The 13910-nt window shown below is 41.6% G+C and overlaps 1 protein-coding gene across 1 annotated transcript in view; it reads left to right on the plus strand.

Annotated features, from left to right (window-relative positions):
* LOC117869766 overlaps positions 1-13910 on the plus strand; it is a 252078-nt gene that overhangs the window by 15275 nt on the left and 222893 nt on the right. Inside the window, exon 3 of the mRNA XM_034757224.1 lies at positions 13031-13099. Within this exon, the coding sequence (XP_034613115.1) occupies positions 13031-13099 (69 nt within the window). The remainder of the gene's footprint in view (positions 1-13030; positions 13100-13910) is intronic.

Genomic DNA, 13910 nt, shown 5'->3' on the forward strand with positions numbered 1-13910 from the left:
AACTTTAGGCGTGATGAGTAGTCACATTGAAGTCAATGGGACGGGTCTAGTTAACGGCGAACATAAGCCTCACAGGCTCTTGGCCAAAGGCTTTGAGTACCCTGTTGGTCAAGTACATAATTGCTGCTGCTACATTTGCTTACAGAGTCAAATCCACCACTTACTAAAGTGATTTGAGATAACTTGAGTTGTACTGTTAAAAAAAAAAAAATGAATTCTGTTTACCAGGCTGATTACCTTCCCTATGAAAAAGCTTGAAATTTGATTTGGTTTTAAATGAAAGCTTGGATTCTGTAGAAGTCAGCAAAAATAGTGGTAAGACCTTAAAGTCACAAGAACTATACATTTTCACTGTCACTTCTGATCAATGCCATTACATTTTCTGTCTTTAAGTGTTTTATCTTTTTTTCTTAACCATGAACAATAGTAAAAAAATGATTTTTCTTACACTGAACAATTTTGATCTCTTTTTCTAAAAATTGTGATACTTAATTTAGGGTGGTTGTTTTTTTATGTTGCTTAGCCTTAAGGTAACTAGCTTGGATGCGTTTGACTACAGTCGTAGACCTTTTCAGGCCTCAAGAGTTTACATTCCTCCTTTAGTTTATCATTTACAGGATGAGCTCATACCCTTGTGAAAATACCTGAGAAAACTCTCTTGGCTACCATAGGCACTGTGAGTGGATCATTTTAAGGCTAGCATTTCCCCCCTGCCCCCATTGCACTGTCCCTCTTCTCTTCAGATTTTGAACTTTTTGTCTTGAACCAAAGTGGAGAAGGATAAAATGCAAATATGAAGCGCTTTGAAGTGAAGGCAAAGACACCTGTTCTTCTTTCTCAAACAAACCAGGCCAGTTACTCTGCCACAAAAGGTGTAAATGACTTCACGTGCAACAGAAGGCAAAGGACACTCTATTTTCATGGGAGCAGGAAAAACCTTACATTGACCAGCTGTCCATCATGGCAGCCCTGCCTATCTTCCCAGGAAAATGTTTTCAAGAAATTTATGTTAAAAAACTCTGCTGTGTGTAAGGTGAGTGTGAGGTCCAATATTTCATTAAGTTACTGTTTCATAAGGCTTCTATTGGATTCAAGACAAAGGCCAAAACTTTGTAAGGTTTTTAAAAATAGTGTTGAAACAAATCAAATGCTAACTATGAACACACATGAAAGCTGCTTTTGATAGCCTTTATTTTGAATTTTAGTGAAATGTAAAAGCACTGATTGGACTTCTTGTTAAATATTTTTTTCTGACTTAAGTGAACTGTGGTTGTTCTCATGCTTAATTTTTTGAAGCTGTAATGTTTGTAAAAACAAAAACAAAGGTACCCCTTTCCATTTTTGTTATTAATTTAGTTATGCTATTCTGAAGATGATTTTAGTTGTTTGCTTTTTCTAAACAGGGCTCTGAGTTTGTCCCAATCTACAGAATTGCTGCATTGTTGAGACATTGCTGCTCAATTCAATATTAAACCCTACACAGTAAATAAGAGTCTTGAAATTTAAGGTACCCCCCCCCCCCACAAGTAATCTAACTTTTAATTGAGACAAAGTTGGAAACCTGGGATTTGTTTTTATTCTTGCAGAGTTTAATAAATGAGTAGCCCTCCACACTAGTTAAAATTTAAAACTGTATGTTTTGCTGTGAGGTTTCAGACTAAGTTTATTTGCTGCCTAGGTAACAAATCCAGATGTGGCACTTGTCTGTGTATTTTACTGAATTATGTGGAACAAGATGAGCACAAACACAGCAGACTGTAGTTAGCTAAAGTGTACACTCTGGTATCCCAGTGCGTTACCAGGGAAAATAAATATTGTGCTCCTTCATATCACTTGGATTTGGCTGGAAGTGAAACCAGAAGCTTGGCATTTAGATATCACCAAGACACGCTGTATGATTGCCCTTATCTTTAGTTGATCTAAGGTTGTTTTACTTTAGAAAGTAATTGCTTTGCGTATTGACTAAAGCATCATGACTGCAACTAGTTTCAGCAAAAGAAAAAATTTAAAGCACAGGGAAGAATAGGCTTGTTTGGGGTTGAAGAAAATTAACAGTAGTTTTTTTTCCCCCTTGTTATCCTTTGATACCTTTCATCTCAAGATCTGTTTTCTAATTTATTTTCAGTCACTTTCAAGTTTATGTTATTGTATTGTATAGCTGTAGTTACTAGAAGTGATGCAGTTGTTCAGATTGGCATTTTCAAAGGCTTTGTGTCACTGCGTTTTGGAGGAGCAGCTCCATTTTCTGATGGATAAAGCTGACAGGCAAAACTGTCGACACGGCATTGCTAAGTGGATGATTTAGAAAAGATGTGTGCCCTGCTGTAAATAATCTAACTATTGCTGGTCTGTGGGATTTAATACTGTGATGAACTGAGATCAAATATGGTAGTTATTTAAAAAAATACTGATGTTTCCTACATTTAATAATATATATATATATATATATTTTTAAAGTAGATATGTCATTTGAGGGGTGTGATATAAACAAAACTCTCACTGATTTTAATAGGAGCTTTGCCATAATAAAGACTGAAAACAAAATACAGCCTTCATTCCTCCACCCTAGTTCCCCCCCCAAACCCAAGTAAACTGCTCTCCTCCAGGCTAGTGACTTGGCACAGCTGCTCCAACATCTTTATTACAACTCATGGACTATAATAGTAGGTAGAGCTTCCCTGCACCCACTCTGGAGATCTACTGATTGTTCCCTTACCATGCCCTTAAATTCCCTCTTCTGTGGTGCTGCTGCCCCTTCACAGGTTGCTCTAATCCCCCTCCTGTCTCACCTCCATTATGGAACTGCAGTAGTTCCATTGCATTTCGGGTCTTTCCCACTTCTGAAGGTGGGCAGGCAGGATTTGGCCCTGTTTGGAGTATGGGTTTGGGCCCGAAAGAGATAATAGGTGATACCCTGGCCCCACTGAAGTCAATGGGACCAGGATTTCCCAATTATTAACTGCATTGATGGTGGAGAGTGTTATCCTATACAGGAGGAACTCTACACTTCCACCATCTGAAGGGTTATGCTGGCGAGTTTTCCAAGACTGAGAAGTCCAGTGGAAGGCATCTCCCACTGAGGGGATGAAATAGGGAAATAGTCAAGGGGATGAAGCACGATAGCTGACAAATGAAGTAGGGAGAAATAGTTTTAAAAACTCATGGTTGCTATTATGCAAATAGCTTAATTAAGGAAAGGAAGAGTTGTTTCCTCACAAAGATAACATGCATGTCTAAAGTTGTCTTAATATAAAGCACTTAAAGGAAGCTTAGAGCATAACCAGATCAGTTTTAGCTTCAGGTTATTAAAAAGAGAGACTGAATTTTTGACTCAATAGTATTAATGTGGATGGTGAATGCTTTTTATTCATTATTAGGGCATCAGTGTAAGAATAGCTGCTCAGAAATCATGCGGCTTTATTAATCTGTGCAATTATACAACTTTTTCATTAGATACTTTGGGCTAAATCCTGCTCCCCTTGCTCATTTGTGTATAGGGTGACCAGACATCCAGATATTACCGGTTTTGTCTTATATAGGCAACTATCCCCCTCCCCTAAAAAAAAAAAAAAAACGGTTCCAATTTTTCACACTTGCTATCTGGTCACCGTACTTGTGTAGCCCCACTGACTACAATGTGAGTTTTCTCTGAGTAAGGGGATACTGAGAATGATATTGCCAGGGTTCTTTTAGAATACCTTGCAGTTCTATTTACTGTACTGACTTTTTTTTATATTTTTGATATGCACACGCAAATATTGTCATAACAGCTCCGCTATAAATGATCAAAGAAATACTGACAATACATTCTTTGCACAGCCCTAATTTAGAAATGTGATTATCTTTAATTTTAGAGAGAACTATTTTATCTAACGTAAGTTGCATATGTGAGAAGTTCCAGAAGGTAATACAAAATTTTAAGACGTGCACATCTGTCTAGTTTTGACAACAATGAATCTTAAGTAGATTTGCATGTTATTTATGTGTATCAAAGTGACGCTTCTATTGTAGATCAAGAGTCATAGCGAGCTGCACTTGTTCCCTATCTTACCCCTGGTGGTGTTGTAAATCCAACTTCTGCCCATCCTATTGTTAAAAGAAAAGCAGCCATATTGTGCTGATTGCTATTAAATTAAAGCAGAAAGGGAGAGAAACAAACGTGGAAGCCCATCTTACCAGCAGGGATGCCACTACCTTTTATTTGGCCTTTTGGAGGTCACAAAGTCAGTGCAGGCATCTGACCTCTGATAACCTCTTCAGTGCCACAGCGAGCAGTTTCTTTCGGAAGAACTTAATTAAATACAACTGAATTTCCCTGCTAACGTTTGTTGCTGAAAAGGTTCTTCTTTGATTGCTTGGTGTTTGCTGGTGAGGGGAAAACAAAGATGCTCCTTTTGTTCCCAGAAGAAAAGTTAGCATATGTTAGTTCAGTATTTGTGATTTCCTTTAGTTGTACTGGTTCCTCCCTCACATTCCACAGGGTTCTTTCATAATGTAGAAGTATCAAAACTATGGAGTAGAACTACACTCAAACAATTTAAGACAGATTTTTATAAATCTCAAATTAGGCTAATCGTACTTTTTTGGAGGTAATTTGATATAGTCTAAATGGAACGGTATTACATGATCTTGGTTATGCATAGGATTTGTGACTGGCAGTAAGTTTGATGTTAACCATCCAATACAAAACTTTATTATTTATTGTACAAGAATAATTGAAAATAGACATGATTTATTTAGTTTTCCTATGCCATGCTAATTTATTTTGTAGACAGGAGAAAATATTAAGTTCCTTGTTATGGTACACTGTATTTCTTTGGATTGTTGATTAATTTTAAATACCTGGTTATAGATTATCTCTTTCAGGCCTTGAGTTTGCTTCTGCTTGACTTTTTCTAAATCTAAATATTTAGAAATGGAATCACTGGCACAATATTTGACTCCTGACAAAGGCTGTTATTGATTCTCAGAAACAAAACATTTTTGATTCAGACTGAAGAATGAGATTAGTTTCGAAGGAGCTAAGTTCTGCCCATCTTGTTTATTGGATGTTTTTGAAATAGTAAACCTTATTGAAAGGTCTCCTGATTTGAAGTGTGTGTGTGTTTAAGGGAGAGAAAATTTAAACCACATACATACTGCACTAAGGTATATCCCTATGTCCAAGGCACCAGGGGTAGGGTTCTTTCCCACCCCTGCAATGCCTGGTTGAGGATTTGAACCAGCCAGATCACTGGCATTGGCACAGGGTAGGTGAGTCAGAGGTCTTACATAGGGAGTGAACTTGTGATTGAGGGGCAACCAGCATCTGTTTCTGGATGCTGCTGTGGGGGTAGAGGCTCTAAGGTTGCAGGAGTGCACCTTGCTGGCAAGAGTTACTCTGTCATGCTTGTAAGCTCTACAACACCCAGGGCCGGTGGTACCATTTAGGCAAACTAGGCGGTTGCCTAGGGTGCCAAGATTTGGGGGCGCCAAAAAGCTGTGCCCCAAATTTTTTTTTGACAGCGTTCCTATCAGGGCCAGCTCCAGCATTTCTGCCGCCCCCAAGCAAAAAAAAAAAAGCCGCGATCACGATTGCGATCGGCGCAGCAATTGGAAGAAAAAAAAAAGCCGCGATTGGTGGCGGCAGTTCAGCGGCAGGTCCTTCGTTCCTAGAGGGAGAGAGGGACCTGCCGCCCCCGAATTGCCACAGGTGCCGCCCCTCTCCCTTGGCCGCCCCAAGCACCTGCTTGTTAAGCTAGTGCCTGGAGCCGGCCCTGGTTCCTATACTCCCTCCCCGGGCGCGCGGTTGCCGCTCCACTTCTCCCGCCTCCCAGGCTTGCAGCGCCAATCAGCTGTTTGGCGCCGCAAGCCTGGGAGGGGAGGAGAATTAGAGCGGGAGCGGCATGCTCGGGGAGGAGGCAGAGCAGAGGTGAGCTGGGCTGGGGAGGGGGAGCTGCCACGGGGAGCCACCTCAGGGTGGAGGGGGGGTTGGGAGCTGCCGCAGGGGCACGAAACTTCCTTGCACCGGCCCTGACAACACCAGTGGTAGCAGAAAGACTGGCTCAGCTGGCAGTCCTTCCCCCCTTAGGGCAGAGGAAGAACCATGTCATCCAGCCCATAGGCACTGGAACCAATGGTCAAAGTAGATTAAAATAGGAGGGAGATCACTGACTTCAGTGTCTATATATGGTTAAGTGTGTTGATGCCATGTGGTGAAATGACACTGCATCATTATGTGTGATGGGGCATGACATGGGGACTAAGGAATAAATAGATTCCTTTCAGATACATGTCCCCAAGCAGGCCTGTAGCCACTCAGGCAAAAGTTTCATCTTCTTTGCTATTAATGATTCACTCACCTCTGATCATGGACATATATATAGATCCTTTTCTGATCCTGCAAACAAATACGCTGGGGCAGACACCTGAATCTGTGCAGAGTTCCAGTGCAGTTAATAGCTCTCTGTCCAGAGGTGAGATTTCATATATTATTGCATCTGTTGGCAGGATTGGGGCCACAGTGAGCAGAAATAAAGTGGTCAAAAACTGATTGGAGAGATCATGTTCCCAACTCATTAGAGGGAATGCACCCTGGTAATGGTAAAACAAGCTTCAACATTCAGTCATCTCTTGCATCCAATTTGCTAGGTGGTTTCATTTATTAGTGTACATTCAAGTATGTGAGCACTTGTTGGTCTTTCTTAAAGAAACAAAAACATTAACCCTCTAGTACACCACCTGTTTGCACTTTATTGTTCACTGTGAGGGGTTTTTTATTAGCTAAGTTGTTTTGCTTTTTGTTAACTTTGTTCTTTATGAACATGCAGGCTGCAGTCCTATTTCTTTTTGCTAGAAATGGACTCTGTTTGCCATTAATATCATACTTAGGCTGTCTCTCTCTTATAAGGTATTTTAAAAGACATAAAGCTTTTCTATTCCTTTATATCTGTGTACATTTAGTTTGGGGCTCTGCCTTTGCAGCTTTCCAAATGTACTTGATTTAGCTTTCAGTATATAATTACTGCCAAACAAGTTAATTGCTTTATAAGTGTCCAAAACTCCCTTGTTTCATTTGCATTCATTTATCAACCTTCATTATACAGCCACTGTTCCACATAAACACAAATGATTGTTAATGAGTTCCTAATGTCATATTCATTAGAAAATCAGGTTAATGGCGAGCAATGAATATCTGAGCTACTTGTTACTTTCAAGTGTGTTTTTTCGTGTTAATTACAATACCCCTTTATTTATAAAGAAATCTTACCTGTCTCTTAGTCTGACTAAAACATTTTGAGATCAAACCTTTGTGAAAACCCTATAACTGCTTCTCTGCTGCACGGCAGGTGCTTTGACTTTAAAAGGAGCATTGGATATGTATTAATAAACATTGGATACGTATTAATTTGTGGCAGCCAATTTGTTATTAGTTTGTTTAACATATACGGTGGCTACTCATACTTGGTTTCATACATTTAAAGCTATTTTATTTTAGTACGAGCAACAGAAAGCACTACATGTTGCTTCTGAACAATCATTAGAAATTTGGAGAAGAGGAGATTATTTTCTTTGATAGGCTGCTGCCGATCCTGTTGGTACATATGGGAGTTTCAGATATGTAGGACAACAGTTCCCTTTGTGGGAGTATGGCAACATAAACATTAAAAACTATATATACTGTCACTGTAACTGCTGAGGGACAAGGAGCAGGAGACACTAAAAGTAAATGAAGTGATTAGCTGTACGTTACCTAATATGTATGTACCAATAATATTTTCTATTTCTATATATAGTTTATAAATAAATGAGTATATGTGTGCGTATATACACACAATGGTGTAGATCTTCAGCTGGTGTAAACTCTCACAGCTCTGTCAATGAAGCTGTGACAATTTACATCAGCTGAGCTCTGCCCCTATGAATTGACACAGCAACTTTTGGGGAAAAAAATGTCACTGTTTTAATATCTGCAAATCCCCTGATGCTGTGGTGTACATAGCATTGAAAGCTGGCATTTATTGACACTTCCCAGCAGGAAGCCTCATCTGATGTCATTTGAGACACAAGAAATGCAGTTCTGTTTTGAAATCATGGGAAAGGCACGAGGCTTTCAAAATTGTGTTCTGTGGGAAGGACCAGTCTGGGACTAGACGTAAAACTGAGGTCTTGACCATGTTTGGTCATGTAAAGACCCCAATATACTTATCACAATAATAGGTAAAAGAATTTTCCTTGGTATCCTGATCAAATTACATTCTGCCTACCCAAATTCCCTTGCTTCTGCCATAGGATAATGCCTCTTAACTTCCTGTCTCTAACACTATAGTGAGGTTATGTTAGTGATATTTTCATGGTTGCTGCATTCCACCGCAAAGGTGGCTGCATTTTCCTGATGGGTGAAGTAATTCTTATGTGTGTAATATTATGTACTGTTTTTCTTGTATTTTGACTTACAGGAGCTTGGTAGGCATAATTTACATGACTACTTTCCAAGCATACATCATATATACATGTGCATGTGTAAGCCTTCTATATCAAAATTGTACACACTTGGACTGAGGTGGAGGTGGAAATAGGAGACAGACTTGTTGAAAGTCTCTGGATAAGGATAAAAGGGGTAAAAAAACAAGGGTGATGTCATGGTAGGGGTCTACTACAGACCACCTAACAAGGAAGAAGAGGTGGATGAGGCTTTTTTTAAACAACTAACAAAATCATCCAAAGCACAGAACTTGGTGGTGATGGGGGACTTCAACTATCCAGACATCTGATGGGAAAGTAATACGGCAAGGCACAGATTATCCAACAAGTTCTTGGAATGCATTGGAGACCATTTTTTATTTCAGAAGGTAGAGAAAACAACTAGGGGAGCAGCTATTCTAGATTTGATTTTAACAAATAGGGAGGAATTGGTTGAGAATTTGAAAGTGGAAGGTAGCTTGGGTGAAAGTGATCGTGAAATGACAGAGTTCCTGATTCTAACAAATGGTAGGAGGGGAAAAAAGCACAATAAAGATAATGGATTTCAAGAAGTCAGACTTTGTAGCAAACTCAGGGAGTTGGTAGGTAAAATCCCATACAAAGCATCTCTAAGGGAAAAAACAGTTCGAGTGAGTTAGCAGTTTTTGAAGGAGACATTATTAAGGACACAAGAGCAAACTATCCCACTGCACAGAAAAAATAGGAGGTATTGCAAGAGACTGTGCTGGCTTAACCAGGAGATCTTCAATGATCTGAAACACACCCATACCCACACACAAAAAGAGTCCTACAAAAATTGCAAAGGATGAATATAAACAAACAACACAAGTATGTAGGGACAAAATTAGAAAGGAATATTTTGCCCTTCCCCCCCAACACATTCTAATAATTAATAGGAGGCGCTAAGCAATTTCTTAGTTTGCTTATCCCTAGTTAGTGCCGGCTCTGAGGTCTAGAAAATGAACTCTGAGGAAAGATTGAAAAAATTGGGTCTGTTTAGTCTGGAGAAGAGAAGATGAGGGGGGACATAACAGTTTTTAAGTACATAAAAGGCTGTTATAAGGAAGAGGGTGAAAAATTGTTCTCCTTAATCTCTGAGACTAGGACAAGAAGCAATGGAGATTTAGGCTGGACCTTAGGAAAAACTTCCTAACTGTCAGAGTCAGTTAAGCATGGGGACAAATTACCTAGGGAGCTAAGTTCCCTCTAAGCTGCGCGGTCGTGCAGCAGGCTATCAAGGGCCACACAGGCAGGGAGAGGCACCTCTCCCCTGGCCCTGGCCCCAGAGCTGCCCCAGTGGGGAGAGGCGCTCTCTCCTGGCCCTGGGCTGCTGCGGTGAGAGAAGGCTGGGGGGAGTCCTCTCTCCCCGCCACAGCCATGGGGTAGCCTGCACTCCAAACCCCTCATCCCTAGCCCCACCCCAACCCTCTGCCCTAGCCTTGAGCCCCCTCTCACACCCCAAACCTCTCATCCCTGGCCCCACTCCAGATCCCTCATTCTCCATCCTCCCACACCCAACCCTCTGCCCCAGACCTGAGCCCCCTCCCACATTCCGAACCCCTCGGCCCCACCCCTGCCACATATCACCTCCATATTGGTGCACATAACAAAATTCATTCTGCACATGGATGTAAAAAAATAGAGAGAACATTGCTAGAGAGGTTGTGGACTCTCCGTCATTGAAGGTTTCAAAGAACAGGTTGGACAAACATCTGTCAGGCATGGTCTAGTTATTATGTAGTCCTGCCCTGAGTGGACTAGATGACCTCTCAAGGTCCCCTCCCATCCTACACTTCTATGATTGTGTGTGTGTGTATAAATATGTATATAGTCTATCTATGACACATGCACATGTATATATGCACAGGAGTTTGGAAAGTGAAATATACATTCAATGTATCCATCCTACATTGATCAGTTAAAGATATCTGGCACTTTTTTTTATATATAAATCATGATTCATGCCAAATGTTCAAATGGCCTCCCTCACTGACATTCAAAAAGCAAGGCTTAGGGTAACATTTTTAAAAGCGACTAATTGACTTGGGAACCTAAAGGTGTGAAAGTCAATGGGACATGGGTTTCTATGCGTCTAAGGCCATATCTACACATACAAGCTTATAGTGGCACAGCTGTACTGATACAGCTGTGCCGCTGTAAGAGCGCTTGTGTAGCTGCGTTATGCTGATGGGAGAAAGCTCTCCCATCGACATAATAAAACCAGCCCAATGAGCAGTGGTAGCTGTGTTGGTGGGAGAGCATCTCCCACCGACATAGTGCTGTGCACATGAGCGCCTATGTCAGCCAAATGTATGGCACTCAGGGGTGTGGTTTTTTTCAAAGTTTTGCCGACATCAGTGCTAGTGTAGACATGGTCTTATTCACTTCTGAAAATATGACTTAGGCTTCTGTGTCACTTAAATGCTTTTGAAAATGTTTCCCTTGGTCACACAACATTTGTATTTGTACATGCAAATGGTTTTACCTGCAAATTTGGAAGGCTTAGTTATGTGTGCACTTTGAACATATAGCTCTTATTCAGGGGTGAAAGTAGAAATAGGGACTTCCTGGTACGGGGCTGGGTTGGGGCTGGCTCTGGCCCCTGGAAGGGGCGGGGCCTCGGGCGGAAGGGGTGGGGATAGGGAGTCAGAGCCAGCCTCGGCCCGCTCTGTACCGGTAAGTGCCCTCTCCCACTGGGGTAGCAGTGGCAGCTGGGGGCTCTGGCAGCAGTTTAAAGGGCCCAGGGCTCGGCCGCTGTTACCGTCCCAGGCCCTTTAAACCACTGTCGGAGCCCGCATCTGCTGCTGCTACCCCAGGGCTCCGGGGGCTATTTAAAGGTCCAGGGCCGTAGAGGCAGCATGAGCCCTGGGCCCTTTAAATAGCCCCCAGAGCCCCACCACTACGCCAGGACTCCCCTGCTTCTACTGCCCCGGCCCTTTAAATTGCCCCTGGAGCCCTGGGATAGCGGCGGGGCTTCGGCGGCTATTTAAAGGGCCCAGGGCAGTAGAGGCAGTGGGAGCCCCAGCCCTTTAAATAACCCCTGGAGCCCCGCCGCTACTCCAGGGCTCCAGCAGCAGGGATCTTGCCGCAATTTAAAGGGCCTGGGGCTCCAGCCACTCCTGGGAGCCCCAGGCACTTTAAATTGCCGCCTGGGGAAGCTGGGCCGTCCCGGTACGGCGCACCGGCTCTTGACGGTATGCCGTACTGGGGCGTACTGACTTGCTTTCACTTCTGGGAGGGCCGGGAGGGACCTTGAGAAGCCATGGGGAGAGAGCAAAGAAAGACGTATGTGTCCTTGGCAAACAATAGTGACACAGAAATTGCCACAGAAGAACTGACCCTGGGTCCATCTAGCCCAGTATCCTGTCTGTGACAGCAGCCGGCATCAGATGTTTCAGAGGAATGGGTAGACTATTTAAAAAAAAAATTGAAAAATTTAATTTCCTGAGTTGTGAGATGAAATAGTACTGACAAAAATATTGGTAGAAGAAGTTATTCAAGTGCAAAATAGCAAAATTTGTTTAATACTTAGTGAAAAATATTCAACTACCTTTATTCTTTACAAAGGGCATAACAGTTTCTAGTTAATGCTGGCCAGTACAGTTTGGTAGTAATCAAGATCACATGCTCAGGATTAGGGCCCCTATTCAGCAAAACACTTAGGTATGTGTTTAAGTCCATCCCTATTCAACTAGCCTTTGATCTCCAGCAAAACACTTAAGCAAGTGCTTAATTTTAAGCACGTGACTAGCCAGAATGACTTCAATGACACTGCTGATGTGCTTAATGTTAATGGTTTGCTGGATTGGAGCCAGAATGATTAGCACTTTGCAGGATGGAATCTCAAAGCACTTAAGCATGTGCCTGAAGTTAAGCACATACTTAATGTTGTGCTGAATAGGGATTGACTGCTGAACCGGGGCACAAGGCAGATTGTTATAATATCTTTTATGCTGGAAGTTTTATCTGGTTGTAGAAAGTACAGAGGCTGGGTCCCAGAGCCGAGAATGGAGAGGGAAATTTCTCCAGTTAGTATTAGAATGCTACTTTAACAAAGCATAAGAATGATATTGGGACAATGACTCAGATATTGAATATTATTTATTTCCTATTGCTTTGGTCATGTTAAGAATGTCACCCAGGACATGCTGGGGAAAATGTGTCTTTCTTCACATCCTGCTCAGAGAAGAGAGGCCCTAGGCAAGAGGGCCATGTCTAGCCAAATGGTTTAATTTGTAATAAGATACCAATTAAGCATTTCCCGAAGCTGTTTGCTAGTGAGTCACAACTACAGAGTCCAGAAACTTCCTAAAGAAAATGGGCTGCTCAAAAATGGAGAGGAGAGACCATCCAGCTGCAGTAAAACAACCCCATAAAAGGCAAATAATTAACTCAACAGTTACATTTTATATTTTTCAGTCTGATCTGATATTTACAGTAATGTTATGAAAATCTCTTTAGACCTACCATACTATTGACATTTTTAGACGTTAATCTTAGAAATGGTGTGTTTTAACCTGAGAAACTAGATTATAGTAAATAGAACTACTTATTTTTATACTTACAGGTGGTCCCTTACTACACAACCTTTGTGAGTGGTGCAACTTTGTGGGATAGAGGCATTTACCATCCTGCTGTAAGTACTATCTCGGTCCCACAGTATTGCATTAATTGTTGTTTTGTATCCTGTGCATGGCTGCTCCACCCACACCAGTTCTCCACTCCTGCAGCGATACTTTGTCTTTAAGTGTTCTGTATGGAAGGGGCCTTGTACAGGCCCACGGACAATGGGTCAGTATCTGGCTCAGAAAATATCCTCTGCTTGAGCTATTTCCTCTCCTTGCATTGAACAAAATGATGTGTGTATTAATTCTGGAATCAATGAGACACAGTCAAAGCTATAACTCAGAAACCACAGCAATGGACATGTCAAAAATACCTAGGTAGCTAACTCAACAGCATTAACACTATCCAAGTAAATAAGTGTCAGCAACTGGAAAGACAAGTGTCGGTTACCAGGGTGATGGATGCTGGAGACAGACAGAACTCAGCCTAGGTTTCGCAGGGATTCATTGTAATAAAGTGTCTTGTTACTAGACTAGCTGGACCTATCAAACTGCAACAAGAAAATATTTGACAGGAAACATAATCTTAACTTCTCCCCCTTACCCATACTACCTAACTCTTTAACTCCTTATTAGCTGAACAGTATTACTGCAACATCAATACCACACCAGCACACCTGAAACTCACGCTACAACTGTCTGGGATTTTTTTTTGTTAGTTTTTGTGCTTGTTTTATTTCTTGCTGTGTTATGGGGCATTTATATTCTGATCGGATTTTGAGCTGCTATTGATCACATTATTGGATAGCTTTCAAACTTCCAATCCCTTAAATACCCCCCCCCCAAAGGATTTAAAAAAAAAAAGACACCCCCCCCCCCCCC

Source organism: Trachemys scripta, chromosome 1 (assembly GCF_013100865.1).
Source record: "Trachemys scripta elegans isolate TJP31775 chromosome 1, CAS_Tse_1.0, whole genome shotgun sequence".
In the NCBI taxonomy this organism is placed as follows: Eukaryota; Metazoa; Chordata; order Testudines; family Emydidae; genus Trachemys; species Trachemys scripta.